This window comes from Heterodontus francisci, chromosome 34, assembly GCF_036365525.1.
Source record: "Heterodontus francisci isolate sHetFra1 chromosome 34, sHetFra1.hap1, whole genome shotgun sequence".
In the NCBI taxonomy this organism is placed as follows: Eukaryota; Metazoa; Chordata; class Chondrichthyes; order Heterodontiformes; family Heterodontidae; genus Heterodontus; species Heterodontus francisci.
This window is the reverse complement of record NC_090404.1, coordinates 11,788,644-11,815,048: the sequence shown is the minus strand read 5'-3', so window position 1 is coordinate 11,815,048 and position 26,405 is coordinate 11,788,644. Positions and strand designations below refer to the sequence as shown.

Here is a 26,405-nt window from a genome sequence, read left to right as displayed (position 1 = left end):
AGTCCAGCACTGCGCCTGCGCACTGGGCTGGTGGAATGAGAATGGAGGAGGGAGTGTGTGTGGGACGGGGATTTACAGCTTCGGGGGAACAAGAGGGGAAAAAAGTGTTGCATAGAAACTAGAATTATCTGTTCTGAATTTCTATCCTGTAATTTGTGAGGTTTTTTAAAGACACCTTTTGCAGGCTATTGGAAGGGAAGGATTTACAGACGTTGATTTTATTCCCACTCCGCACACTGGGGTTTTCTCACCATCTCCTGAAGGTGCTGGTAAGGGCCGGGGTTACTGTTCACATCCCACTGAATTGTACCAGAAATGATCTGAAATTGTTGAGCTCAGTGTTCAGTCTGGAAGACTGAGGTTCTGTTGAACTTCATTAGAACAGCGTAGGAGGGTGAGGGCAGAGTGGGAGTGGAACAGAGAATTCAAATGATAGGCAACCAGAAGCATGACAAAGCGGTCACCTCATCTGCTTTTGATCTCGCCAGTATAGAGGAGGCCGCATCGTGGGCAGTAAATACAGAGTATTAAATTGAACGAAGTACAAGTAAATTTCTTTTTGATCTTGTGGGGGTGTTTGGGGCCTTGGTCAATGAGAAGGGGGGAGTTAAAAGACAGCTGTTACATCTCCTGAGCTTGCATGGGAAGGGAAGTGGGTGCTGGATGTGATAGAGGTTTGGACCAGGGTGTCACGGATGGAACGGTCCCACCAGAATGCTGAAAGGGGAGGTAAAGATGTGTTTGGTGGTGGCATCACGCTGGAGGTGAGGGAAATGATGGAGGATGCTGGGGTGGAAGTTGAGGATATGGGGAACACCCTATAGTGCTTCTGGCAGAGGGGGAAGGGGTGAGTTTAAAAGTGAGGGAAATGGAACGCAAAGGAGGAAGCTGGGGGAGTGGATTAATAAACCGTGGGGCAACGCGGGCTTCGCACACACCGAGTGCAGTCCCATGCCCCAATATAAAAGAGGGAACATTATCCAATTTACAAACATCCAGTGTCAGGATTGAGAACCAGAGGGCACAGATTTAAGGGAATTAGCAAAAAACGCAATGGCAACATGAAAAACTTCTTCACACAGCAAGTGGTTAGGATCTGGAATGCACTGCCTGAGTGTGGTAGATGCAGGTTCATTCGAGGCTTTCAAGAGGGATTTGATTATTATCTGAAAAGGAAAAATGGGCAGGGCTACGGGGAGGAGGTGGAGGATTGGCAGTGGGTGAATTGCTCCTTCAGAGAGATAGCACAGATAAGATGGGCTGAATGGCCTCCTGTGCTGGAACCGTTCGATGATTCTATGACAGTGATGCTTTTGTAAACTGAGAAATTACAGCTATCGGGAAAGAATTGAACAGGGTGGGGCTTTTTTCCCTTTAGAAAAGGGAAGACTTAAGGGTGATGTGATAGACATCCTTAAAATTATGAATGGGTTGGACAGGGTAGCTGTTGTGGAAGAATCCAAACTTAGGGCCAATAAATACAAGGTAGTTAGAAATCCAGAGGAGATATTTCTTTACTCAGAGTGGGTAGAATGTGGAACTCGATACCACAGCAAGTGGTTGAGGCAAATGGCGTAGATATTTTCAAACGGAAACGAGACAAGTCCGTGAGAGCAATAAAAAGCCGTGCTGAAAGGCTAAGATGAGGTAGACAGAATGGGAGGAGATGCATGAGCGGGATAAACACCAGCACAGACTAGCTGGACTGAATGGCCTGTTTGTGTATTGTATATTCTAATTAATCCTCTGTAAACTCCAGTTATAGGGTATTAGAAAGGGAGGATTTGCAGACGGGAAGTTCAAAACAAACCTCACGTCAAGACCTGACAGTCGCTCAATTCATCAGGACCAAAATATCATCAGCCTTTGAATATGGAAGGAGAAACGTCTGTCTGCTCTCTCTGTGGGAAAAGATTTCAAACATCAATGTGACTGGAAAGCACCGAGACACACACATTCAAGTGAGAGTGTTCCAGTGCACTGACTGTGGAAAGAGCTTGAATCAGTTACACTGCCTGAAAAAACATCACACCATTCACAACGGGGAGAAACTGCACACCTGTGTGTGGGCAAGGCTTCAACTGATTGCCCAACCTGGAGAGACACAAGGGCATCCGAATCATGGAGAAACCATGGAAATGTGGGGACTGTGGGATGGGATTTAATTACCCATCCAAGCTGGAAACTCATCGGCGCATTCACACTGGGGAGAGGCCATTCACCTGTTCCTTGTGTGGGAAAGGATTCACTGAGTTATCCAAGCTCCATGTACATGTGCAAGTTCACACTGGGGAAAAGCCGTTCACCTGCTCCATCTGTGGGAAGGGATTCGCTCAGTTATCCACCCTGCTGACACACCAGCGAGTTCACACTGATAAGCGACCTTTTAAATGTTTTGAGTGTGAGAAGAGCTTTAAAAGCACAAGTGAGGTACTGACACACCAACGCATTCACACTGCAGAGAGGCCGTTCACCTGCTCTGTGTGTGGGAAGGGATTCACTCAGTCATGCACCTTGCAGAAACACCAGCGAGTTCACACTGGGGAGAGGCCGTTCACCTGCTCCGTGTGTGGGAAAGGATTCACTCACTCATCAACTCTGCAGAAACACCAGCTAATTCACACTGGGGAGAGGCCGTTCACTTGCTCTGTGTGCGCGAAGGGATTCAGTCGTTTGTCCAACCTTCAGGCACACCAGCGAGTTCACACTGGGGAGAGACCATTCACCTGCTCTGTGTGTGGGAAGGGATTCACTCAGTCACAACATCTGCTGAGACACCAACGAGTTCACACTGGGGAGAGGCCATACACCTGCTCTGTGTGTGGGAAAGGATTTGCTCGATCATCTCACTTGCTGACACACCAGCGAGTTCACATTTGACTGCAGGGGTTGGATTCTGCTGTGAATCACATCCATTGTTTCTGCTGCTGTTACTAACCCTTATAACTGGGCTGGAGTTTAATATTCTGCATCGCTGTCAAATAAATCAGTTTTGGTGGAATCACAGAACATGTTGTGTTCTATATTACTCCAGGATAGGAGGAGACTAATTGACATCGTGTTCGTAACTGCTCCATTTTTGGCCTTTTCTCCTTTCTAACACTAGATTATTTCAGTTTTCATACCTTCGGTTACTCTCATGGACAAGTCCCAGCTCCCCATACCTTGCAGAGTGCCTCTCCTCACCTTGGGATCCAGGGAAGGTATCAGTAACACACCCAGGATCACTAAACACAAAACCCAGTCTGTTAATCACTTTCAGCTACCAGACTCAGTTTGTGTCCCACGGCATCTCTCTCACCTTCGATGTGTGACCAGATCATCACACCTGCAAACCTGGTTTAAATTTAAATCCACTCAGGAAATATATTTAACAGGAGCCTGCAGACTGAGGAGACTCGGTTAAGCTGCCAGTGCGCTGCCGTACTGCTCTGTATTTTACCTGTAATGGAAAATAACTGAACCTCTGTCCCAGTGTAACCTTTGCTGTTCTGAAATGTGGGTGTAGATTAATGAGCTTCACATCCTTGCTCATGTCTGCTGCAATTGTGTAGAAAGGGGATGTGTAAAGAGATAGTCATTGTAAAGAGACGTGAAACAAAGAAACGGTATCTGTGTGTGATAGTGACACAGTCTTGTGATCACAGTCAGAGCAATGCACAGATATCATTGTGGTTATGGTTTGATCAGGGGCTGATCACCAATGCAGTGAACAAGTTAAATATAAATATCGCCAGTGCAGCAGCAGCTTGTTCAGTCAGACCTGGGGAGAAGAGAGCTCTGAATCCACTGTATTATCTCTGTTCTCTGGATCGAGTAACTGTACTCTGTCTGTATTAGTGCAGTGCTGTTAATAAAGTCAGTAAAAGACAATCTGTTGTTGTGAGCTTGATTATCTGGTGACTGAAACCACAAGATTCAGTATTTAGACTCAACAAGATGAACAAGGAAACACATCACAGCCCAATACTCCAGCTCGATATTCACAGAAGAAGATCTGTTAGCCAACACCTCGAGTGGACAGAATAGAGAAAGATCCCAAATGTAAGAAACCCTTGTATCATTTGTAAATATCTTTCAAATGCTGACAGGTTCCAACTGTCAGTTTCCATTACTTTGAAGTCAATGGAAGATGAGAACGCGGTTATGCAGAGATTTCAGGATTAGAGGGGAGTTGAGGAATTTTTTCACCCAAAGGGTGTCGAGGGTCTGGAACTCACTGCCTGAAAGGCTGGTAGTGGCAGAAACCCTCATCACATTCAAAAAAAACACTTGGATATGCACTTGAGGTGCTGTAACTTACAGGGCTATGAACCAAGAGCTGGAAAGTGGGATAGGGCTGAATAACGTTTTTGGCTGACACAGATTTAGATTTAGAGATACAGCACTGAAACAGGCCCACCGGGTCTGTGCTGACCATTAACCACCCATTTATACTAATCCCATATTCCTACCACATCCTCACCTGTCCCTATATTCCCCTACCACCTACCTATACTAGGGGCAATTTATAATGGCCAATTTACCTATCAACCTGCAAGTTTTTTGGCTGTGGGAGGAAACCGGAGCACCCGGAGGAAACCCACGCAGACACAGGGAGAACTTGCAAACTCCACACAGTACCCATAATTGAACCGGGGTCGCTGGAGCTGTGAGACTGCAGTGCTAACCACTGCGCCACTCCTTCTACACTTATGTGAGGAACAAGAGGATGGCCAGAGTGAGGGTAGGGCTGATCAGGGATAGTGGAGGGAACTTGTGCCTGGAGTCGGAGGAGGTAGGGGAGGTCCTTAATGAATACTTTGCTTCAGTATTCACTAGTGAGAGGGACCTTGTCGTTTGTGAGGACAGGCTGATATGCTCGAACAGGTTGATGTCAAGAAGGAGGATGTGCTGGAAATTTTGAAAGACATGAGGATAGATAAGAGGATAGATAACGTTTTTGGCTGTCTGGATACAGAATTGGCTGGCCCACAGAAGACAGAGGGTGGTAGTAGATGGAAAGTATTCAGCCTGGAGCTCGGTGACCAGTGTTGTTCCACAGGGATCTGTTCTGGGACCTCTGCTCTTTGTGATTTTTATAAATGACTTGGATGAGGAAGTGGAAGGCTGGGTTAGTAAGTTTGCCGATGACACAAAGGTTGCTGGAGTTGTGGATAGTGTGGAGGGCTGTTGTAGGTTGCAACGGGACATTGACAGGATGCAGAGCTGGGCTGAGAAGTGGCAGATGGAGTTCAACCTGGAAAAGTGTGAAGTGATTCATTTTGGAAGGTCGAATTTGAATGCAGAATACAGGCTTAAAGACAGGATTCTTGGCAGTGTGGAGGAACAGAGGGATCTTGGGGTCCACGTCCATAGATCCCTCAAAGTTGCCACCCAAGTTGATAGGGCTGTTAAGAAAGCGTATGGTGTGTTGGCTTTCATTAACAGGGGTATTGAGTTTAAGAGCCACAAGGTTATGCTGCAGCTCTATAAAGCCCTAGTTAGACCACACTTGGAATATTGTGTTCAGTTCTGGTTGCCTCATTATAGGAAGGATGTGGAAGCTTTAGAGAGGGTGCAGAAGAGATTTACCAGGATACTGCCTGGACTGGAGGGCATATCTGATGAAGAAAGGTTGAGGGAGCTAGGGCTTTTCTCATTGGAGCGAAGAAGGATGAGAGGTGACTTGATAGAGGGGTGCAAGATGATGAGAGGCATAGATAGAGTGGATAGCCAGAAACTTTTTCCCAGGGCGGAAAGGGCTATCACCAGGGGGCATAATTTTAAGGTGATTGGAGGAAGGTTTCGGGGAGCTGTCAGAGGTAGGCTCTTTACACAGAGAGTGGTGGGTGCGTGGAATGCGCTGCCAGCGGTGGTGGTAGAAGCAGATACATTAGGGACATATAAGCGACTCTTGGATAGGTACATGGATGATAGTAGAATGAAGGGTATGTCGGTAGTTTGATCTTAGAGTAGGTTAAAGGTTCGGCACAACATCGTGGGCCGAAGGGCCTGTACTGTTCTATGTTCTAAGTCGTTTTGTAATTTCTGTATTAATCTTGAGGCTGTGTAATGTGCCATTGTATAATGATGGGTACTGCATATCATGAGGCACCATAGAATCTTATTAGAAAACCATTAAATTTAATGAAAGTATCAAAAAATGCTGTAATGTGGGGTACTGTTCTGCAGGTGACTGACACCTGAGTGAACCAATCAGTAAGTGACATCTGTAGGACGCATCTTCCCCCCCCCCCCCCCCCCACTTCCCCTGTTAGCATTCCGAAGGGATCGCTCCCTCCGCGACACCCTGGTCCACTCCTCCATTACCCCCACCACCTCATCCCCGTCCCATGGCACCTTCCCCTGCAATCACAGGAGGTGTAACACCTGCCCATTTACCTCCTCTCTCCTCACTATCCCAGACCCCAAACACTCCTTTCAGGTGAAGCAGCGATTTACTTGTACTTCTTTCAATGTAGTATACTGTATTCGCTGCTCGCAATGTGGTCTCCTCTACATTGGGGAGACAAAACGCAGACTGGGTGACCGCTTTGCGGAACACCTCCCCACAGTCCGCAAGCAGGACCCTGAGCTTCCGGTTGCTTCCATTTCAACACTCCCCCCTGCTCTCATGCTCACATCTCTGTCCTGGGATTGCTGCAATGTTCCAGTGAACATCAACGCAAGCTTGAGGAACAGCATCTCATTTCCCGATTAGGCACACTACAGCCTGCCGGACTGAACATTGAGTTCAATCATTTCAGAGTATGACAGCCCCCATTTTACTTTTATCTTTAGTTATTTTTTCTTTTTTACATTTTTTACAACTTTTTTTTCATGTTTATTTCATTTCATCTCAGTTTGTTCAGTTTGCTTACCCACTGTTTTTCTTGTTTGTACTTGCTGCTGTTCAACCTTCAGTCCGTTAACACCCTATTTGTACTAATGCTTTGTCTTTCAACACACCATTAACATATTGTTTGCCTTTGCTCCATGACCTTTTGGTCAGTTATGTGGCCTTGTCCAATCTACACCTTCTCCTTTGTTATCTCTTGCCCCACCCTCGCCTCACTTGCTTATAACCTTTGACATTTCTAATATTTGCTAGTTCCGAAGAAGGGTCACTGACCCGAAACGTTAACTCTGCTTCTCTTTCCACAGATGCTGCCAGACCTGCTGAGTGGTTCCAGCATTTCTTGTTTTTATTTCTGTAGGTGACTGTCGTTCTAAAAGAAACCCTATCAGAGACGGATCACGCACTACCTGAACCAATCAGAGGCTGATCATGCACTGCCTGAACCAATCAGAGGCTGATCATGCACTGCCTGAACCAATCAGAGGCTGGGAATGCCATTGATCATGAGCATGGCAAGTGCACCAGAAAGGGTTAAAAAGACTCGCTGGCAGCAACACAGCGCAGAGTGTGAAGGGGGAGACTGCATACCAGGTGACAGAGTGAGGAGACCATGTGTCGACTGGTGCCCTAGGCTGAATCAGGAGGCAAGATCCACATTGAGCCAATAAAGTCGCTGTCTAACTTTTGACAAATATTACTTTTGTTACTTAATAAATGTTTCCTGATATTATGACACCAAATTATCTCTTATTGCCTGTATGGTTACCGTCTCAAAAGGACAAATTGATATTAATTGGATAAAGATTCACATAGTTCAAGTTAATAAGACCCAGATCTTTTACAGAAGGGATTCAATCAGTCATCCCACCTCACAGAACATCATCTTGTTCACATGAATCAGAGACCTTTTACATGTTCTGACTGTGAAGGGCTTGAAAAAAGAATCTGCTGAAACTCCAATGCACACTCTGGGGAGAGGCCATTCATCTGCTCCACGTGTGGGAAGGAATTCAGTCAGTTATCCCACCTGCTGAAACACCAGCGAGTTCACAAGTGACTGCGGGGATTGGATTCTGCAGTAATTGCTGCTGTGAATCACATCCAGGATTGAACCATGTTCATGCTGACAGTTGGGGTTTGTTTCTGCTGATGTTAATAACCCCTATAACTGGGCTGGAGTTTAATATTCTGATAATTCTCAAATGAATTAATGTTGTTTCAAAAACACACTTCGTTGGGTCCTTAATTTCTCCAAGATAACAGTAGATTAATTGGTTCCTGTTACAGACTGCTCCATTTTTGGGCCTTTTCTCCTTTTTAACTCTAGATTATGAGTTCTTATACCTTCGGTTACTTCCATGGACAAGTCCCAGCTCCCATACCCTCCAGACTGCCTCTGCTTGTGATCCAGAAAAGGTATCAGTAACAGGTCTAGGATCACTAAACACAAGTTTCAGTCTGGAATTCACTTTCAGCTACTGGACTTGGCATGTGTCCCACAGCATCTCTCTCACCTTTGATGTGTAAATCATGCATCACGCCTGCAAACATCGGAAGATAAGAGCAGGAGTAGGCCATTCAGCCCATCGAGCCTGCCCTGCCATTCAACATGATCATGGCTGATCATTGACTTCAATTCCCTTTACCCACACTATTCTCATACCCCCTTATGTCATTTGTATTTAGAAATCTGTCAATCTCTGCTTTAAATATACTCAATGACTGAGCTTCTACAGCCCTCTGGGGTGGAGAATTCCAAAGATTCACAATCCTCAGTAAAGAAAGTTCTCCTCATCTCTGTCCTAAGGGGCTTCCCCCTTATTTTGAAATTGTGTCCCCTGGTTCTAGACTCCCCAACCAGGGGAAACATCTTACCTGCATCTATCTACCCTGTCTATCCTTTTAAGTATTTTGTAGGTTTCAATGAGATCACCTCTCATTCTTCAAAACTCTAGAAAATACAGGCCCACTTTTCCCAATCTCTCTTCATCGGACAGTCCCGCCATCCCGGGAATTAAGTCTGGTGAACCTTCATTGCACTCCCTCGATGGCAATAATATCCTTCCGAAAGTAAGGGGACCAAAACTGCACACAGTACCCCAGGTGCAGTCTAACCAAGGTTCTATACAATTGAAGCAAGACTTCACTACTCCTGTACTCAAATCCTCTTGTGATAAAGGCTAACATACCATTAGTCTTCTTAATTGCTTGCTGCACCTGCATGTTAGCAGTGACTTATTGACGAGCACACTCAGGTCACTTTGTACAACTACACTTTCTAAACTGGTTTAAATTTAAATCCACTCAGAAAATATATTTAACAGGAGCCTTTTAAGTTGATGAGACTCTGAAGGTGCCAATAGTATAAACCCACAAGTTCAAAATTAAAGTGAGATTTTTATTGTAGCAATTTTTACATGTCTGGATAAATCAACATTTTTGCTGCACAGAAGTCAGCCTTTTCCTAATGCTTGTGGTAAGGAGATGTTGATATCACAAAAAGGGAAGATCAGTGGGGCTTTAAGTCAGCACCTGACACACACCAGGATGAATCCAATTTCCTTCCACTCTGGTTAATGTTGTTCTTATCCACCATCAGCTTCACGGACCCTGATTGGAAATGACTGGGAACATTGGGACAATTGTGCTCTGTATGAGATCACAGCCCTGGGTTCATCTTGGGTGTTGTGTTAACCTTGGATTAGCAGCTACTCTGCGTCTGAAGTGGAGAATCAACGTCAGTGAAATCGAAAATGAAACCGTGAGTGGTAGACACAGACAGAGAGAGTGAGAGATAATCAGAGAATGAGCCAGGCAGATGGAGAAAGACAAAGAGTGAAAGACAGAGAGAAAGAGTGACAGACTGACAGTGAGAGAGTAAATTTCAAAAATTGAGATGGATGTATTTTTGTTAGTTAAGGTTCTTAATGATATGGAACCAACATGGGTAAATGTAGTTGAGATACAGATCACAGAATTGTTCCAGTGCAGAAGGAGGCCATTCAGCAAATCGTGTCCACATCGGATCAGTCATGAGGTAATTGAATGGCGTAACAGGCTGGAGGGGCTGAATTGCCTCCTCCCACTCATGTGTTCCTCTATTTCACAGGATCACCAAGACCAATGCCCTGAGCCTCCTTTCGCAATACCAGGGCCATCTGTTCCTGACAGTTATAGAGTAAGGTGTTATGATCCCTGTAGAGATCACAAAAACAAAAGAATCGAATGTACCAACTGACCCCAAAAGAAAAAAACACAGAAAAAATTCCACTTTTATGAGCTTTAACACTCAAACGAAAAGCAACATAAATGAAACATGAAATTCTCAGTGTATATATTTACTCGGCAATCCTTTCAACAAAGATGTCACCGAATAGTCTTAAAGTTCCTCAAACCATGAACTTCTTCAGGTGGAGTTCCAGCTCCTGTCCTCCAAGATGCAAACACAGATGTACTGCCTTCTCATCAATAGTGAGCGTTGCAGTCTTCCCTATAACATTTCAGTCTTGTCACCTCTCAGTGTCCTCAGTCCTGCTGTCAACAGTTTTAATGGTGTGGTTCCACCCATAACTCTAAGTCACTGAAAACAGTTGCAGCAACTCATATTTGCCAAGGGCCAGCTCCCAGAAACAAGCCTTCCCTTTTTGCGGCCCATCCTTCTAAAAGACAACAGCCTGCAGCTTGCTTCCACACTGCAGACCTGTGATCTGACAATTCAATAACTCTGGTCACATGACTCTGTTTCATTTAACCTGGTTCTGACTTCCCATTTGCCAGTAAGTGACTGTCTAAAAAAAAAAGCCTTTGATACCAAAGTCCTTGCACCTAACGGTACATTCATCAAGTCAACTGTTCAGATAAAAGTCTGCAGACTTTTCAGGGTGGTTGAGACAGAGCAACAACCTCCTCTTCATAGATACATGATTCTGACTGCAAGGCAATGGTGAGTCTGGGGAGAATGATGGGTGGACACAGTGTGTGCTGTCATTGTAATGATAATCCTACCCTCAATAAGCAAACCATTCCCAGGACTGATATATGAAACATGAAATTTAATTTGCAGAAAATCAGATCTGGATGGTCTTTCTCACACATGGATGTCGAGATGGCCCATGTTACTGGGGCGGGTGGAGCTGGACGGGGTCTGACCCAGCACCAACAGGACAGGACGGTTCCACTGGGAGGTGATATAAAGCTGAATTAACACTCGTGTATCATTTTCATTGCAAAATTAATGTTACAATGAGACTCAGTGGATATTTCCTGTCCGGTTATGTTTCAGCTGAAGGGAGCATAAAAGTTTTCACATCACCAATCACATCAATGTTCACTATATTAGACAGTCCTGGAATATGTTCCTGCAAGTCCCTTTAACAGGACACTGATGAACCTTACATTCAGAAATGTAAATGTACCAGGAGTTTATAGTATAATTTAGGTGGTGGGGTTTGTAATTATTAATCCATTTGAACAGGAGTCCTTCAACCAAAAATCTTTGAGGTCACTGCTGTCAATTCAATGTAACTCTATGTACTCGCTGTAATTCTCTGTAACTCTATGTTACTATGTCTCTGACTCCTGATGTAGCCGGAAAAGCTTTTACTATTATTACAATTGTGCACTCTTAGCTCCTCTAATAGCTGCTTTTTGTCTTGTTCAATTGTGGGTGATATTTGTCCTTATTCCCCTGTAAACTGAATTCACTTGTTTCAACTGGGTTCAATGTAAGACAGTTTGGGGAGTCAGGCATCATTGACCCCTAGACCTACACTGGCAGGTAAAACCCCAGACAGTTCCTTAGTAAGGATTCATCTGGTTCCTCACCATATATTTGTCAGGATACAGAAACCCAGCTTTCTTACAGTCCACTCCTGGAAGCCCCACTCCCTTCAGCAGGGTCAGTGATAGAGTTCCACAGCGGGAATGATCCTAGGGTAACTGTTGGGATCGCACCCTCATGGATGGTCCGGGTTATTTATTTTTAGTTATCCTAGTTTCTAACACTCACACATCAATAAAACAGGGAACTCCTGGAAACACATTGCAGGTCCCACTTGATCTGGAGAAAAAATGTCTGTTGTGTAATTCTGCCAGCAGTTAACAGGCTCCTGTAAATTCCTCTGTCTGCTACTATAATGCACACTTTAATCTGTTTATTTTAAATGGGTTTATTTCAAATAAGTTAACACCCATTTGAAAATGATGGACTCAGGACTGTCACAAAAACATGTTAATTCATCATAGAATAATTACCACAGTCACTTTCAGACTGGAAACTTAAACCTGCCATCGGGAACAGATCACAGTTTTACACCAATCTCTGATTTGACAGCACGTTTTCAGCATTAACTGTTGTTCTTCCTGACTCGAAACACAGTTGTAAAGGAGCCTTCTGTTCCGTGCCCAGGAGCTCTGAACCATGGAAGAGAGCGGCTGGGACACATTTCTTACACATCTCAGGATTAACCCACGCGGGGACTTTGTTGTCAGTGAAGAGAGACAAGAAAGACCAAAGTGCCATTTGTCCCTCTCAGTGTGATCCTGAAGGACTGTGTCCAGGCTGAAGTTCTGTTCCTGCCGTACGATCCTCCCCCCAGATTGCCCTTTCTGAGCTCTAGTGAGATGATGTTAAACACTCAGGTGAGAAAGACAAAAATCTACAAAAATGTGTTTAAAAGAAAGCTGATTTATTTCAAATCTATCCAGAATATTAAACTCCAGCCCAAGTTGAGGGATTATTATCAGAAACAATCCCCAACTCTCACAACAGAAACACAGAAAATTTACGGGACAGAAGGAGGCCATTTGGCCCATCATATCTATGCCGGCCAAAAAGAGAGCTATCCAGCCTAATCCCACTTTCCAGCTCTTGGTCCAGTGCCCTTTAGATTACAGAACTCCCAAGTGCATATCCAAGTGTTTTTTTTTAAATGTGATGAGGGTTTCTTCCTCTACCATCCTTTCAGGCAGCAAGTTCCAGACCCCCACCACCCTCTGGGTGAAATGATTTCTCCACTCAATCCTTCTACAAATTACTTTAAATCTGTGACCCCTGGTTATTAATATCTCTGCTCAGGGAAAAAGGTTCTTCCTGTCCACTCTGTCTAGGACCTGCATAATTTTATGCACCTCAATTAAATCTCTCTTCAGCCTTCTCTGTTCCAAAGAAAACAACCCCAGCCTATCTAATCTTTCCTCATAGCTAAAATTCTCCAGTCTTGCCAACATCATAAATCTCCTTTGTACCCTGTCTGCTGTGATCACACCTACCCTGTAATGTAATGACCAGAACTGGACGCAGTACTCTTGCTGTGGTCTAACTAGTGTTTTATTCAGGTATATCATAACCTCCCTGCTCTTCCAGAAATTGCTGGAAATACTCAGCAGGTCCAGCAGCTTCTGGAAAGAAAAACTGAGCTAACGTTACAGGTCTGTGATCTTTTATAAACAGAAAGTGCTAGAATTCCCCACTGCTCTTCTATTCTATGCCTTGTCTAATAAAGTATCCCATATGCATTCTTAATCACCTTATCTACCAGTTCTGCTACCTTCAGAGATCTGTGGACATCCACGCCAAGGTCTCCCTTCCTCTACACTTCTCAGTATTCTACCAGTAATATTGTATGCCCTTGCCTTGTTAGCCTTCCCCAAATGCATTATATCACATCTCTCCGGATTGAACTCCATTTGCCTCTGTTCTGCTCATTTGACCAGTCCATTGATATCTTCCTGCAGTTTACACCTTTCTTCCTCACCATCAACCACAAGATGGCAAACATCTTAATCATGCCCCCTAAGTTAAAGTCTAAATCATTGATATATACTGACATTGATAAAGTACTGAACCATGCAAAACCCCACTGGAAACAGCCTTCCAGTCACAATAACACCTCATGACCATGACCCTTTGCTTCCTGCCGCACCAGCTGACATCACTTCCTGCACATGTGGTTGTCCAGGACAGGAGAAGTGTCCTTGAGTTCCCACATGGAACCAGATGTACACTCAACTGGACTGAGATGCCCTGCCATGCCTTTATTTATTAGAGTATTAATTGACTTAACTGGAATAAAGTTAAGATTTGAATAAATAAAGACTCATCAGCTACTCACCGGTCAGCTGCTTCCTTTGTACTGATGTCATTTTATTTTATAGGGAGTTAACTGTTTTACTGAACTCTTATTATCTGTATATCTCAGGTCTTAATTTACTGAAAAATTCAGAACCTCTATTGTCACTATCCCTTGTGATTTAACTTTATCCCCTAGATCTGACTAATTGAACACTGACTGTAATTATATGATAAATTGGCAAATTGCCTTTGGTTTTATGTTACTTAATAGATCTTGTCTTATTTTATAGTTGATTAATGCAGTTCTCTAGCTGGGGGGGGGGGGGGGGGGGAGGGGTGGAGGAGGTGGTGGTGTAACTAGTGTTTTATACAGTTCTAGCATAATCGCCCTGCTTATACTCTAGGCCTCAGCTAATAAAGAAAAGTAATCCGTATGCCTTCTTGACCACCTTATATACCTGTCCTGCTCATGTCAGATATCTGTGGACATGCAGTCCAAGGCCCCTCTGTCCTTCAACACTTCTCTTCCTACCATATTATTGTGTATTCTCGTCTTGTTTGTCCTCCCCAAAAGCATTAACTCATACTTCTCCAGATTGAAATCTATTTGCCACTTTTCTGCCCACCTGACGAGTTCATTGATATTTTTTTGTAGTCTACAGCTTTCTTTTTTATTACCAATTTTTGTAACATCTTATCATGGCCCCTACATTTAATTCTAAATCATTGATACATAACCACGAAAAGCAAGCGGCTGGTGCTGTGGAAAACCAGTTGGAAACAGGTTTCCAGTCAGGATTCAGTTGTGGATGTGATTAACAGCAGCAATAGCAGCAGAATCCAATCCCTGCAGTCACTCATGAACTTGCTGGTGTCTCAGCAGGAGGGATGAATTAATGAATCCCTTCTCACACACGGAGCAGGTGAACGGCCTCTCTCCAGTGTGAACTCGCTGGTGTGACAGTAGGTGGGATGATTGCTTAAATCCCTGCCCACAAGTGGAGCAGATGAATGGCCTCTCCCCAGTGTGAATGCGCTGGTGCCTCAGCAGGAGGGATGAATTAATGAATCCCTTCTCACACACAGAGCACGTGAACGGCCTCTCCCCAGTGTGAACCCGCTGGTGTGTCAGCAAGGTGGACGATTTATTAAATCCCTTTCCACAAATGGAGCAGGTGAATGGCTTTTCCCCAGTGTGAACTCGCTGGTGTGTCAGTAGGTGGGATGGCCGAGCGAATCCCTTCCCACACACAGAGCAGGTGAATGGCCACTCCCCAGTGTGAACTCGTTGGTGTGTCAGCAGGGTGGACGGCTGATTAAAGCCCTTTCCACAAATGGAGCAGGTGAACGGTCTCTCCCCAGTGTGAATGTGCTTGTGTCTCAAAAGATGGGATGCTTCAGTGAATCCCTTCCCACAGACAGAGCAGGTGAATGGCCTCTCCCCTGTGTGACTGCGACGATGTGTATCCAGCAGTGATGGGTAACTGAAACCCTTACCACAGTCTCCACATTTCCACGGTTTTTCCATGGTGTGGGTGTCCTGGTGTCTCTCCAGGTTGGATAAACAGTTGATGCCTCGTCCACACACAACACGTGTACGGTTTCTCACTGCTACAAATGGTGCAATGTTTTTTCAGGCTGTGTAACTGGTTAAGGCTCTTTCGACAGTCAGTGCACTGGAACACTCTCACTCGGGTGGGTGTGTCTCGGTGCTTTTCCAGTCACACTGACGTTTGAAATCTTTTCCCACAGGCAGAAGAGACAAACATTTCTCCTTCCGCATTCAAAGGCCGATGATATTCAGATCCTGGTGAATTGAGTGTCTGTCAGATCTTCACGTGACCTTTGGTTTAGTGTTTGCAAATCCTCCCCTTCTAATCCCCTGTAAAAGGAGTTTACAAAAGTTATCACTGTCAATACAGGATAGAAATTCAGAACAGACAATTCTAGTTTCTATGGAACATTATTTCCTCTCTTGTTCCCCAAAGCTGTAAATCCCAGTCCCACACACTCTCCCTCCTCCCTGTGCTGAAATCCAAACCCATCGCACCATTTCTTTCCTCCACTGCCAGTTTTCTCCCTCCCTCTACTCTGTCTGGCTTCAGTTCTCCAGCCCGTGTGCAGAGTGAGAATCAAATCAATGAGTCAATGATTTTCGCTCTTGGTCACTGGGACCCTGAAGCCCCGCCCACTCTATCACTAAGATGGCCACGCATGTGCTCAGCTCCTCGTTCAACCAAGATGCGGCCATCAGCCTGGGCTTGTCCCTGGAAAAAGCCCCACGCCAATCTTTGAGCCACGCATTCACTCTCTGATCTTATTTACCCAAAGCCACTTTGCTTGTGGCTCAGGTAGTGATCCAGAGATTATCACTTCTGCAGTTCTGCTTTTTAATTTAGACCCTAGCTACTCATACTCCTTCAGCAGAACCTTTCTCTTCGTCCTACCTATGTCATTGATACCCACATGGACACAAACTGGAGCCTTCCCCTCCAAGTTCCTCTCCAGCCCCAAGAAGCTGTCTTAACCCTGGCACTGGGCAGGCAACACAGCATTCAGGGCTCATGCTCTCAGATGCAGAGAACAGTGTTATCCCCTAAATATACTGTCCCCCACTACAACTACATTCCCTTTTACTCCCCCCACTTGAATGGCCCCCTACACCACGATGCCTTGGTCAGTTTGCTCATCCAGCCTGCAATCCTTGCTCTCGTCCACACAAGCTGCAAGAACCTCGAACAAGCTGGACAATGGCAAGGCCTGAGGCTTCTCCAGTGCTACCTTCTGGATCCCCATACCTGCCTCACTCAGTCACACCCTCCTGTCCCTGACCAAGGACCAAATCTGAAGTAACTAGCCTAAGGGGTGTGACTGCCTCCTGAAACAACGTATCCAGGTGACTTACCCTCTCCCTGATCTGAATCGTGGACTCTACTACATCAATTCTGAGCTGATGTTCCTCAAGCTGCAGACACTTACTGCAGATGTGGTTGCAGTGAATGACACTGGTATCCACCAGCTCCCACATGCTACAGCTGCAACACATCACCTTCCCTGCCAACTATATTGTGTTTTATATCACTCATTACATTTCAAGTTTCAAAACATAACTGATAATTTGTAGTTATATTAAGCAGTTTAACTCATCAACCTACAAATGTAATACTTATATCTCCCCAGTACCAGTTTAAACTACTGCACCCATTTAAAAAGGGGGAAAAAAGGGAAACTTAAAACTCAATTACTCATCTGCTCCCTAATTAATGCCTCTGGGCTTCAGTTCTCAAGTCTCACTGCCTCCGGCTCCCGTTTTTGGATCACTGCTTGTTCTGTAAAAGACCAGAACAGCACCTCCTCCCTCACTGCACCAAATTCCCACACTTAGCAATTCCCGAGTTCAGCTCGCTGTCTCACAGTCAAGCAGATCTTGTGCTATTTACTGTGTGTCAGCAAAACCTCCTGTATTTATACTAACTAGAATTCCACAGACCTGAGTCAGGCCCTGCTGACTAGGGAACCAATTCTAACTAGCTACATAAGTAACTAAGTGTGCAGCTGACACTCGCAGGCAGCTTGTTTACTGTTGACTAAGACAGAAAGGAAAGTACAATTTAATGTTCAGGTTAAGTTCAAAGCTAAATGGAAACTTGACTAGATTTTAGAAAGAAATCAACCCTTGAAATTCCCACACATACCAAATTCCCAAATTAAGCACTCTGGCACACAGCACTCAGTCGTGGTTGTGTTAGATTAATCCAGAGGCTGTGAGTTCTAATCCTGCCATGGCAGTTGAGAATTGGAAATCAAAATCTGGAAATCAAAAAGTTGGTTGTCAGTGGAAGTGGCCATGAAGTTGCTGGATTGCCTAACAGCGTGCATTTATACAGCGCTTTTCCTGTCCTCAGAATGTTCCACTGTGCTTTTTAGCCAATTAAGCACCTTTAAAAAGTACACTCACTCTTATAATGTAGGATAAGGTGGGCAGCCCAAGCTGTGCACAGCAGGATCCCACAAACAGCAAAGGGATAAAAGACCTGATAGTCCACTTTCATGAAATTGACATAGAATTGGTTCATTAATGCCCCGAGGGATGGAAACCTGCCGTCCTTACCCAGTCTGGGCCTGTATATGTGACTGAAGTCTTACACTATCATGGGTGACTATTAACTGCCCCTGAAGTGGCCGAACGAGCCACTCAGTCGTATGAAACCGGTTCAAGGAGGCGGCCGCCCACCACCAGCACCTTCTCAAGGGGTGACTGGGGACAGGGTAATAAATACCAGCTTTACCAGCGATGCCCACATCCCAAGAATGAATTAGTAAAAATTTGCAGCCTGTCCTTTACTCGAAGGGACTGGTGGAAAATCTGAAGCCCACCCACTGGAGACACCAAAACCCATCCAAGCTCAGTAATTATCAACCAGGTTTTCTCGCACCCGTTGCCTCCCCCTCAAAGGCTGTGACATTAAAATCCCCATGTTTCAGTGTTTTGGGTGGCCCCAGTCAGAGTGGTGTCCTCCCCAGGAGAGAGGCCTGCCGGCTGCCGCCTCCTACTCGAGCCCCAGGCTCTCTCCGCGGCCTTGCTCCTGGCCGCTCACCTGCGGCTGCTCAGCTCGATAGCCCACCTGTGCCGGCGCGCGCCGTTACCAAGCCCCGCCCCCGCAGCCATGGCAACGCCGGCGACCGTTAACCGTTTCCCGTTCAAAATAATATGAAAGAAATCCTCCGCGCGCCTCCAACAACCGCCACTCGTGCAGTTCGCGTATGCGCACCAGCCTGCGGCCGACGGTAAAAGGTCAGACGGTCTTGGGCTTTGAGAACCCCACCCCTGTCATCGCCATCTTTGTTAGGGGCAATACTGCAACAAAGCCATTAAACCAGGTGAAATGAAGTGCCACTGCCCCATAGAAAGATGGACGCAACTCCTGCTGAGACAATTTCACAAAATTGGCAAAGGTTAGAAATGTAATAGGTTTTAATCAAGTAAAGCGGGAGTGCGGCAAAAGATAACAAAAGGACAGAGGGTCACAGAGAATAACTGACCAGAAGATCATGGAGCAAAGGCAAAGGGTGTGTTAGTGGTCTGGTGAAAGACAAAGTGTTAGTGCAGAGAGGGTGTTAATTGACAGTAAAATGAACAGCCCTGGCCCAAAGCACACACACGACAAAACAGTACGCAGGCACATGGTAAAAAACAAGTGAATGATGAAATAAACTAAAATAAAAAGAAAACTAAAATTAAAAAATGGGGGCCAGTCATACTCTAAAATTATCGAACTCAATGTTCAGTCCGGCAGACTGTAGCGTGCCTAATCGGTAAATGAGATGCTGTGCTTGGGATCATGTTTTTGGACTGAGCGAAGGTGTTCCGCAAAGCGGTCACCCAGTCTGCGTTTGGTCTCCCCAATGTAGAGGAGACCACATTGTGAGCAACGAATACAGTATACTACATTGAAAGAAGTACAAGTAAATCGCTGCTTCACCTGAAAGGAGAGTCTGGGGCCTTGGATAGTGAGGAGAGAGGAGGCCAATGGGCAGGTATTACACCTCTTGCAATTGCAGGGGAAGGTGCCGTGGGAAGGGGACAAGGTGTTGGGGGTAATAGAGGAGTGGACCAGGGTGTTGCGGAGGGAATGATCCCTTCGGAATGCTGACAGGGGATGGGAGGGGAAGATGTGTTTGGTGGTGGCATCACGCTGGATGTGGTGGAAATGGCGGAGGATAATCCTTTGGATGTGGAGGCTGGTGAGGTGGAGAGTGAGGACAAGGGAAACCGTGTCACGGTTCTGGGAGGGAGGGGAATGGTTGAAGGTAGAGGTGCGGGAAATGGGTTGAGGGCCTTTCAACCATAGCGGGGAGGAATCCTCGGACTGGCCTCTCTCCTGGAGAGGGCACCACTCTGACTGGGGCCACCCAAAACACTGAAACACGGCGATTTTAATGTCACAGCCTTTGAGGGGGAGGCAATGGGTGCGAGAAAACCTGGTTGATAATTACTGAGCTTGGATGGGTTTTGGTGTCTCCAGTGGGTGGGCTTCAGATTTTCCACCAGACCCTTTGAGGAAAGGACTGGCTGCAAGTTTTTACTAATTCATTCTTGGGATGTGGGCATCGATGGCAAAGCTGGCATTCATTACCCTGTCCCTAGTCGCCCCTTGAGAAGATACTGGTGGTGGGCGACCGCCTCCTTGAACCAGTTTCATACGACTGAGTGGCTCGTTCAGCATCTTCAGGAGTAGTTAATAGTCAACCATGTTAGTGTAAGTCTTCAGTCACATATACAGGCCCAGATCGGGTAGGATGGCAGGTTTACATCCCTCAAGGGGCATTAACTAACCAATTTTATGCTAATTGTGAAACAGTGGATTATCCCTTTGCTGTTTGTGGGATCTTGCTGTGTGCAGCTTGGACTGTCCATGTTTTCCTACATTACAAGAGTGAGTATACATCCTAAAGGTGCTTAATTGGCTGTAAAGTGCTTTGGAACACCCTGAGGTCAGGAAAGGCGCTGTATAAATGAATGTTCTTAGGCAATCCAGCAGCCTCGTGGCCACTTTTACTGACAACCAGCTTTTTTATTTCCAGATTTTGACTTCCAATTCTCAAACTGCCATGGCAGGATTTAAACTCACAGCCTCTGGATTAATGTAACAGAACCACGACTGAGCGACGTGTGACAGAGTGTTTAATTTGGGAATTTGGTAAGTGTGGGAATTTCAAGGGTTGATTTCCTTCTAAAATCTAGTCAAGTTTTCATTGAGCATTTAACTTAACTTTATCATTAAATTGTAGTTCCTTTCAATATTTGTCAGTGGTAAACAAGCTGTCTGCTAGTGCCTGCTGCATAGTTAGTTACTTAGATAGATAGTTGGAACTAGTTCTCTAATCAGTAGAGCCTGACTCAGGTCTGTGGAATTCTAGCTCGTATAAATACAGGAGATTTTGCTAATGCACAAAGTACACAGCACAAAGATCTGCTCGACTGCAAGACAGAGAGCTGAACTCGGGTATTTATTAAGTGTAGGAATTTGGTGCAGCGAGGCAGGAGGTGCTGTTCTAGTCTTCTGCAGAACAAAATGTGATCCAAGAGCGGGAGCCGGAGAGTGTGAGACCTGAGAGCTGAAGTCCAGAGGCATCAGCTAGGGAGCAAGTAGGGATTGGTTGGTGGGTTTTAAGCTTTTTTTCATTCCAAACTGGGGCAAGTAGTTTAAACTGGTACTGGGAAGATGTAAGTATTATATTAAATATGTAGGTGAACTAGTTAATTTGTAGTTATATTAAGTAGTTTATCAGTGATATTTCCAAACATTAAAAGCTAATTTTTTTATTCATTCATTCATGGGATCTGGGCATCACTGGCTAGGCCAGCATTTATTGCCCATCCCTAATTGCCCTTGAGAAGGTGGTGGTGAGCTTCCTTCTTGAACAGCTGCAGTCCATGTGGGGTAGATACACCAACAGTGTTGTTAGGAATGGAATTCCAGGATTTTGATCCATTGACAGTGAAGGAATGGCGATATAGTTCCAAGTCAGGATGGTGTGTGGCTTGGAGAGGAACTTGCTGGTGGTGGTGTTCCCATGCATTTGGTGCCTTTGCCCTTCTAGGTGGTAGAGGTCATGGGTTTGGAAGGTGCTGTCTAAGGAGCCTTGATGCATTGCTGCAGTGCATCTTGTAGATGGTACACACTGCTGCCACTGTTCATTGGTGGTGGAGGGAGTGAATGGCACCCCATCCAGAACAATCAAGCAGCTGCTTTATCCTTGATGGTATCGAGCTTCTTGAGTGTTGTTGGAGCTGCACCCATCCACTCCTGCCTTGGGCCTTGTCGATGGTGGACAGGCTTTGGGAATCAGGAGGTGAGTTACTCGCCACAGGATTCCTAGCCTTTGACCTGCTTATGTAGCCACAGCATTTATGTGACTGATCCAGTTCATTTTCTGGTCAATGATAAGCCCCGAGGATGTTGATCGTGGGGGATTCAGCAATCGTAATACCATTGAACGTCAAGGGGAGATGTTTAGATTCTTTCATGTTGGAGATGGTCATTGCCTGGCATTTGTGTGGCGCAAATGTTACTTGCTACATATCAGCCCAAGCCTGGTCATTATCCAGGTCTTGCTGCATCTTGGCATCGGCTGCTTCAGTATGATTTTAAAAATGTTTAACAGTTGGAAATATTGCATTGTACCCCGTAATCTCCCCACATCACCTGAAATTGTGATACTCCTTCCCCCTCCCTCCAGCTTATTTCAAGAGTGCGGTCTGAGACTCAGGCCTGGAGTTTCCTCTTGCCAGCACAATCTCACTTCCATCCAAGTTTACACAATGTTTTAAGCTTCGCTAATTGTTTGTGCCCAGACTGCACGTCTCTCTGTGTGAAAATGCCGAGGAATCTCTGGGCCTGGATGTGGTGTACAGGGCAGGTCAACTACTGCTGGATACAACTGCAATATTCCAGCTTTGAAAGCAAACACATTCTCTACAACTGAGACCATTGATCCTCAATGATGGGGGAGCCCAGCACATGAGTGCGAAAGATAAGGCTGAAGCATTCGCAACAATGTTCAGCCAGAGGTGCCGAGTTGATGATCCATCTCAGCCTCCTCCTGAAGTCCCCAACATCACAGATGCAACACTTCAACCAATTCGATTCACTCCACGTGATATCAAGAAATGACTGGAAGCACTGGATACTGCAAAGGCTATGGGCCCTGACAATATTCCGGCAATAGTACTGAACACCTGTGCTCCAGAACTTGCGGTGCCCTGAGCCAAGCTTTTCTAGTACAGCTACAACACTGGCATCTACCTGGCAATGTGGAAAATTGCCCAGGTATGTCCTGTACACAAAAAGCAGGACAAGTCCAACCTGGCCAATTACCGCCCCATCAGCCGCCCCATCAGCCAATTACCGCCTCAATCATCAGTAAAGTGATGGAAGGTGTCATTGACAGTGCTATCAAGCGGCACTTGCTTAGCAATAACCTGCTCAGTGACGCTCAGTTTGGGTTCCACCAGGGCCATTCAGCTCCTGACCTCATTACAGCCTTGGTTCAAACATGGACAGAAGAGCTGAACTCAAGAGGTGAGGTGAGAGTGACTGCCCTTGACATCAAGGCAGCATTTGACCGAGTATGGCATCAAGGAGCCCTAGCAAAACTGGAGTCAATAGGAATCAGGGGGAAAACTCTCCGCTGGTTGGAGTCATACCAGCACAAAGGAAGATGGTTGTGGTTGTTGGAGGTCAATCATCTGAGCTCTGGGACATCACTGCAGTAGTTCCCCATGGTAGTGTCGTAGGCCCAACCATCTTCAGCTGTTTCAACCTTCAATCATAAGGTCAGAAGTGGGGATGTTTGCTGATGATTGCACAATGTTCAGCACCATTTGTGACTCCTCAGATGCAGAAGCAGTCCGTATAGAAATGCAGCAAGACCTGGACAATAACCAGGCTTGAACTGCTAAGTGGCAAGTAACATTCGCGCCACACAAGTGCCAGGCAATGACCATCTCCAACAAGCAAGAATCTAACCATCTCCTCTTGACATTCAATGGCATTACCATTGCTGAATGCCCCACTATCAACATCCTGGGTGTTACCATTGATCAGAAACTGAACTGGAGTAGCCATATAAATACCAAGTCTATAAGAGCAGGTCAGAGGCTAGAATCCTGTGGCGAATAGCTCACCTCCTGACTCCCCAAATCTGTCCACCATCGACAAGGCCCAAGTCAGGAGTGTGATGGAATACTCTCCACTTGCCTGGATGGGTGCAGCTCCAACAGCACTCAAGAAGCTCAACACCATCCAAGACAAAGCAGCCTGCTTGATTGGCATTGCATTCACAAACATTCACTCCCTCCACCACCTACGCACAGGGGCAGCAGTGTGTTCCATCTACAAGATGCACTGCAGCAATGCACCAAGGTTCCTTCGACAGCACCTTGCAAACCTGCAACCTCTACCAACTAGAAGGACAAGGGCAGCAACTGCATGGGAACACCACCACCTGCAAGTTCCCCTCCAAGCCACACACCATCCTGACTTGGAACTATATCGCTGTTCCTTCACTGTCACTGGGTCAAAATCCTGGAACTCCCGTCCTAACAGCACTGTGGGTATACCTGCCCCACATGGACTGCAGCGGTTCAAGAAGGCAGCTCACCACCACCTTCTCAAGGGCAATTACGGATGGGCAATGAATGCTGGCCTGGCCAGTGACACCCACATCCCACAAACAAAGAAAAAAAATGGTGTGATGTGTTTGGATTCCAACACATGGAGGAGGGAGAATGTGTGGGACGGGGATTTACAGCTTTGGGGGATCAGGAGAAGAAAGAATGTTCCGTAGAAATGAGAATTGTCTGCTCTGAATTTCTAACCTGTACTTACAATGAGTGCTTTGTAAACACCTTTTACAGAGTATTACAGGGGGAAGATTTGTCGATGGGAAACTGAAACTAAACATCACATCAGGATCTTCAGGATCAGAAAATAACGGGACTTTGAATTTGGAAGGAGAGATGTTTGTCTGTTCTGTCTGTCAGAAAAGATTTCAAACATTAGTGTGACTGGGAAAGCACTGACACACACACCCGAGTGAGAGTGTTCCAGTGCACTGACTGTGGAAAGAGCTTTAACCAGTTACACAGCCTGAAAAAACATCGCCCTGTGCACATCAGGGAGAAGCTATACACGTGTGCTGTGTTTGGATGAGGCTTCAACTGATCATCCAACCTGGAGAGACACAAGGACACCCGCAACATGGAGTAACCATGGAAATGTGGGGATTGCAGGAAGGGAAAAGGTTCCCCGTCCCATCTGGAAACTCATAACGCAGTCACACCAGGGAAAGGCTGTTCACCTGCACCATCTGTGGGAAGGGATTCACTCAGTCACAAAACCTGCTGAGGCACCAGCAAGTTCACTCTAACAAAACACCATTAAAATGTTCTGACTGTGAGAAGAGCTTTAAAAGCAGGCACCACCTGATGCAACACGAGCGCATTCACACTGCGGAGCGGCCGTTGACCTGTCCCTTGTGTGGGAAAGGATTCACTCAGTCATCCACCCTGCTGAGACACCAGCAGAATCACAGTGGGGAGCGGCCATTCACAGGATCTGTATGTGGGAAGGGATTCATTTAATCGTCCACTCTGCTGAGACGCCAGCGAGTTCACAAGTGACTGCAGGGATTGGATTCTGCTGTTATTGATGCTGTTAACCACTTACATTCTGATGGTTGGAGTTTGCTTTTTCTGATGTTAATAAAGCCTATAAGTCAGCTGGAGTTTAATGTTCTGAACATCTGTCTAATAAACCAGCTCTATTTTAAACAGGTTGTAGATGTTTTGTCTTTCCCACTTGGTTGTTTAGCATCACCTTGCTGGAACTCAAAAAAGACAATCTGTTGGTGGGGGCGGCAATGGTACAGCAGGAACAGAACTTTATCCTGGACCCAATCCTCCTGGGCCACACTGAGAGAGACAAACTTTCTTGTCTCTCTTCACTAACAGCAAAGTCCCCATGCAGATTAATCCTGAGGTGTGAAAGAATTGTGTCCCAGCCGCTCTCTTCCATGGTTCAGAGCTCCTGGGCAGGGAACAGAAGGCTCCTTTACAGCTGTGTTTAGAGTCAGGAAGAACAACAGTGAATGCTGGAAACGTGCTGTCAAATCAGAGATTGGTGTAAAACTGTGATCTGTTCCTGACTGAAAATGAAACGACAGGTTTAAGTTTCTGAAAATGACCGTGGTAATTATTTGTGAAGCTTTGATGTGTTTGTGTGTGAGTCTTGAGTCTAGCATGTTAAGGCAGGTGTTAACCCATTTAAAGTAAACCCAATTAGAATAAAATGGTTAAAGTCTACATTAAAATATCTGGTGGAGGAGTTCACAGGAGTCTGTTAACTGCTGATACAATTATACAATAGCCATTTGACCTCCAGATAAAGAAGCACCTTGCAGCATGTTTCCAGGAATTCCCTGTTTTATTGAGTGAGTGTTAGACACCATTATAGCTAAAAATACATGACCCAGTGTGATCCCGACAGTTGATCTGGGATAGTTCCTGCTCTGGAATTCCACCACTGACCCTGTTGAAGGTTGTATGCTCAGGAAGCGAGCTCTCCAGGAGTAGACTATAAGAAAGCTGGGTTTCGGTATCCTGACAAATATAGGGAAGGAACCAGAGGAAGCCTTACTAAGGAAAGGTCTGGGGATTTACCAATGTTGGTCTAGGGCTGAATGATGCCTGACTCCCCGAATTGTCTTCCACTGAGCCCAGTTCAGAACAAGATGGATTCGTTTCAGAATAGGGACAAAATATGACCCACCTTTCCTTCCATTCTGCTGCCTGGTCCTTGAGTCTACACAGACTGACCTCGGTCATCTTACTTCAACCTCAGTTTGATTCCACTCAGGCTGTTGAGTGAGTGGATTCACTCTTTCTTGATAAATGAACAAGGAAGAAATCAGATGATAAGCCACATC

The 26,405-nt window shown here is 45.6% G+C and overlaps 1 protein-coding gene and 1 long non-coding RNA gene across 6 annotated transcripts; one reads left to right on the top strand and one right to left on the bottom strand.

The window, feature by feature from the left end:
- Positions 1 to 10,055: 10,055 nt before the first annotated feature.
- LOC137349053 (zinc finger protein 436-like) lies at positions 10,056 to 18,696 on the bottom strand. Of its 5 annotated transcripts, XM_068014337.1 has the most exons (3): positions 18,539 to 18,696; positions 17,609 to 17,723; positions 10,056 to 15,795 (listed from the first exon to the last, which is right to left on the bottom strand). In XM_068014337.1, exon 3 carries the CDS (start codon positions 15,439 to 15,441, stop codon positions 14,767 to 14,769), a length of 675 nt encoding a protein of 224 aa, XP_067870438.1. In that variant the 5' UTR covers positions 15,442 to 15,795; positions 17,609 to 17,723; positions 18,539 to 18,696; the 3' UTR covers positions 10,056 to 14,766. The 5 variants fall into 5 exon arrangements, with proteins under 5 accessions (XP_067870438.1, XP_067870436.1, XP_067870437.1 ...); XM_068014335.1 differs by lacking the exon at positions 17,609 to 17,723 and having other exon boundaries at positions 18,512 to 18,696; XM_068014336.1 differs by lacking the exon at positions 17,609 to 17,723.
- Positions 18,697 to 18,823: 127 nt separating this feature from the next.
- Positions 18,824 to 25,213, top strand: LOC137349057 (uncharacterized). The gene is made up of 3 exons (XR_010969220.1): positions 18,824 to 18,869; positions 20,499 to 20,614; positions 24,337 to 25,213. It is a non-coding gene; the product is annotated as an uncharacterized lncRNA (long non-coding RNA).
- Positions 25,214 to 26,405: the final 1,192 nt, after the last annotated feature.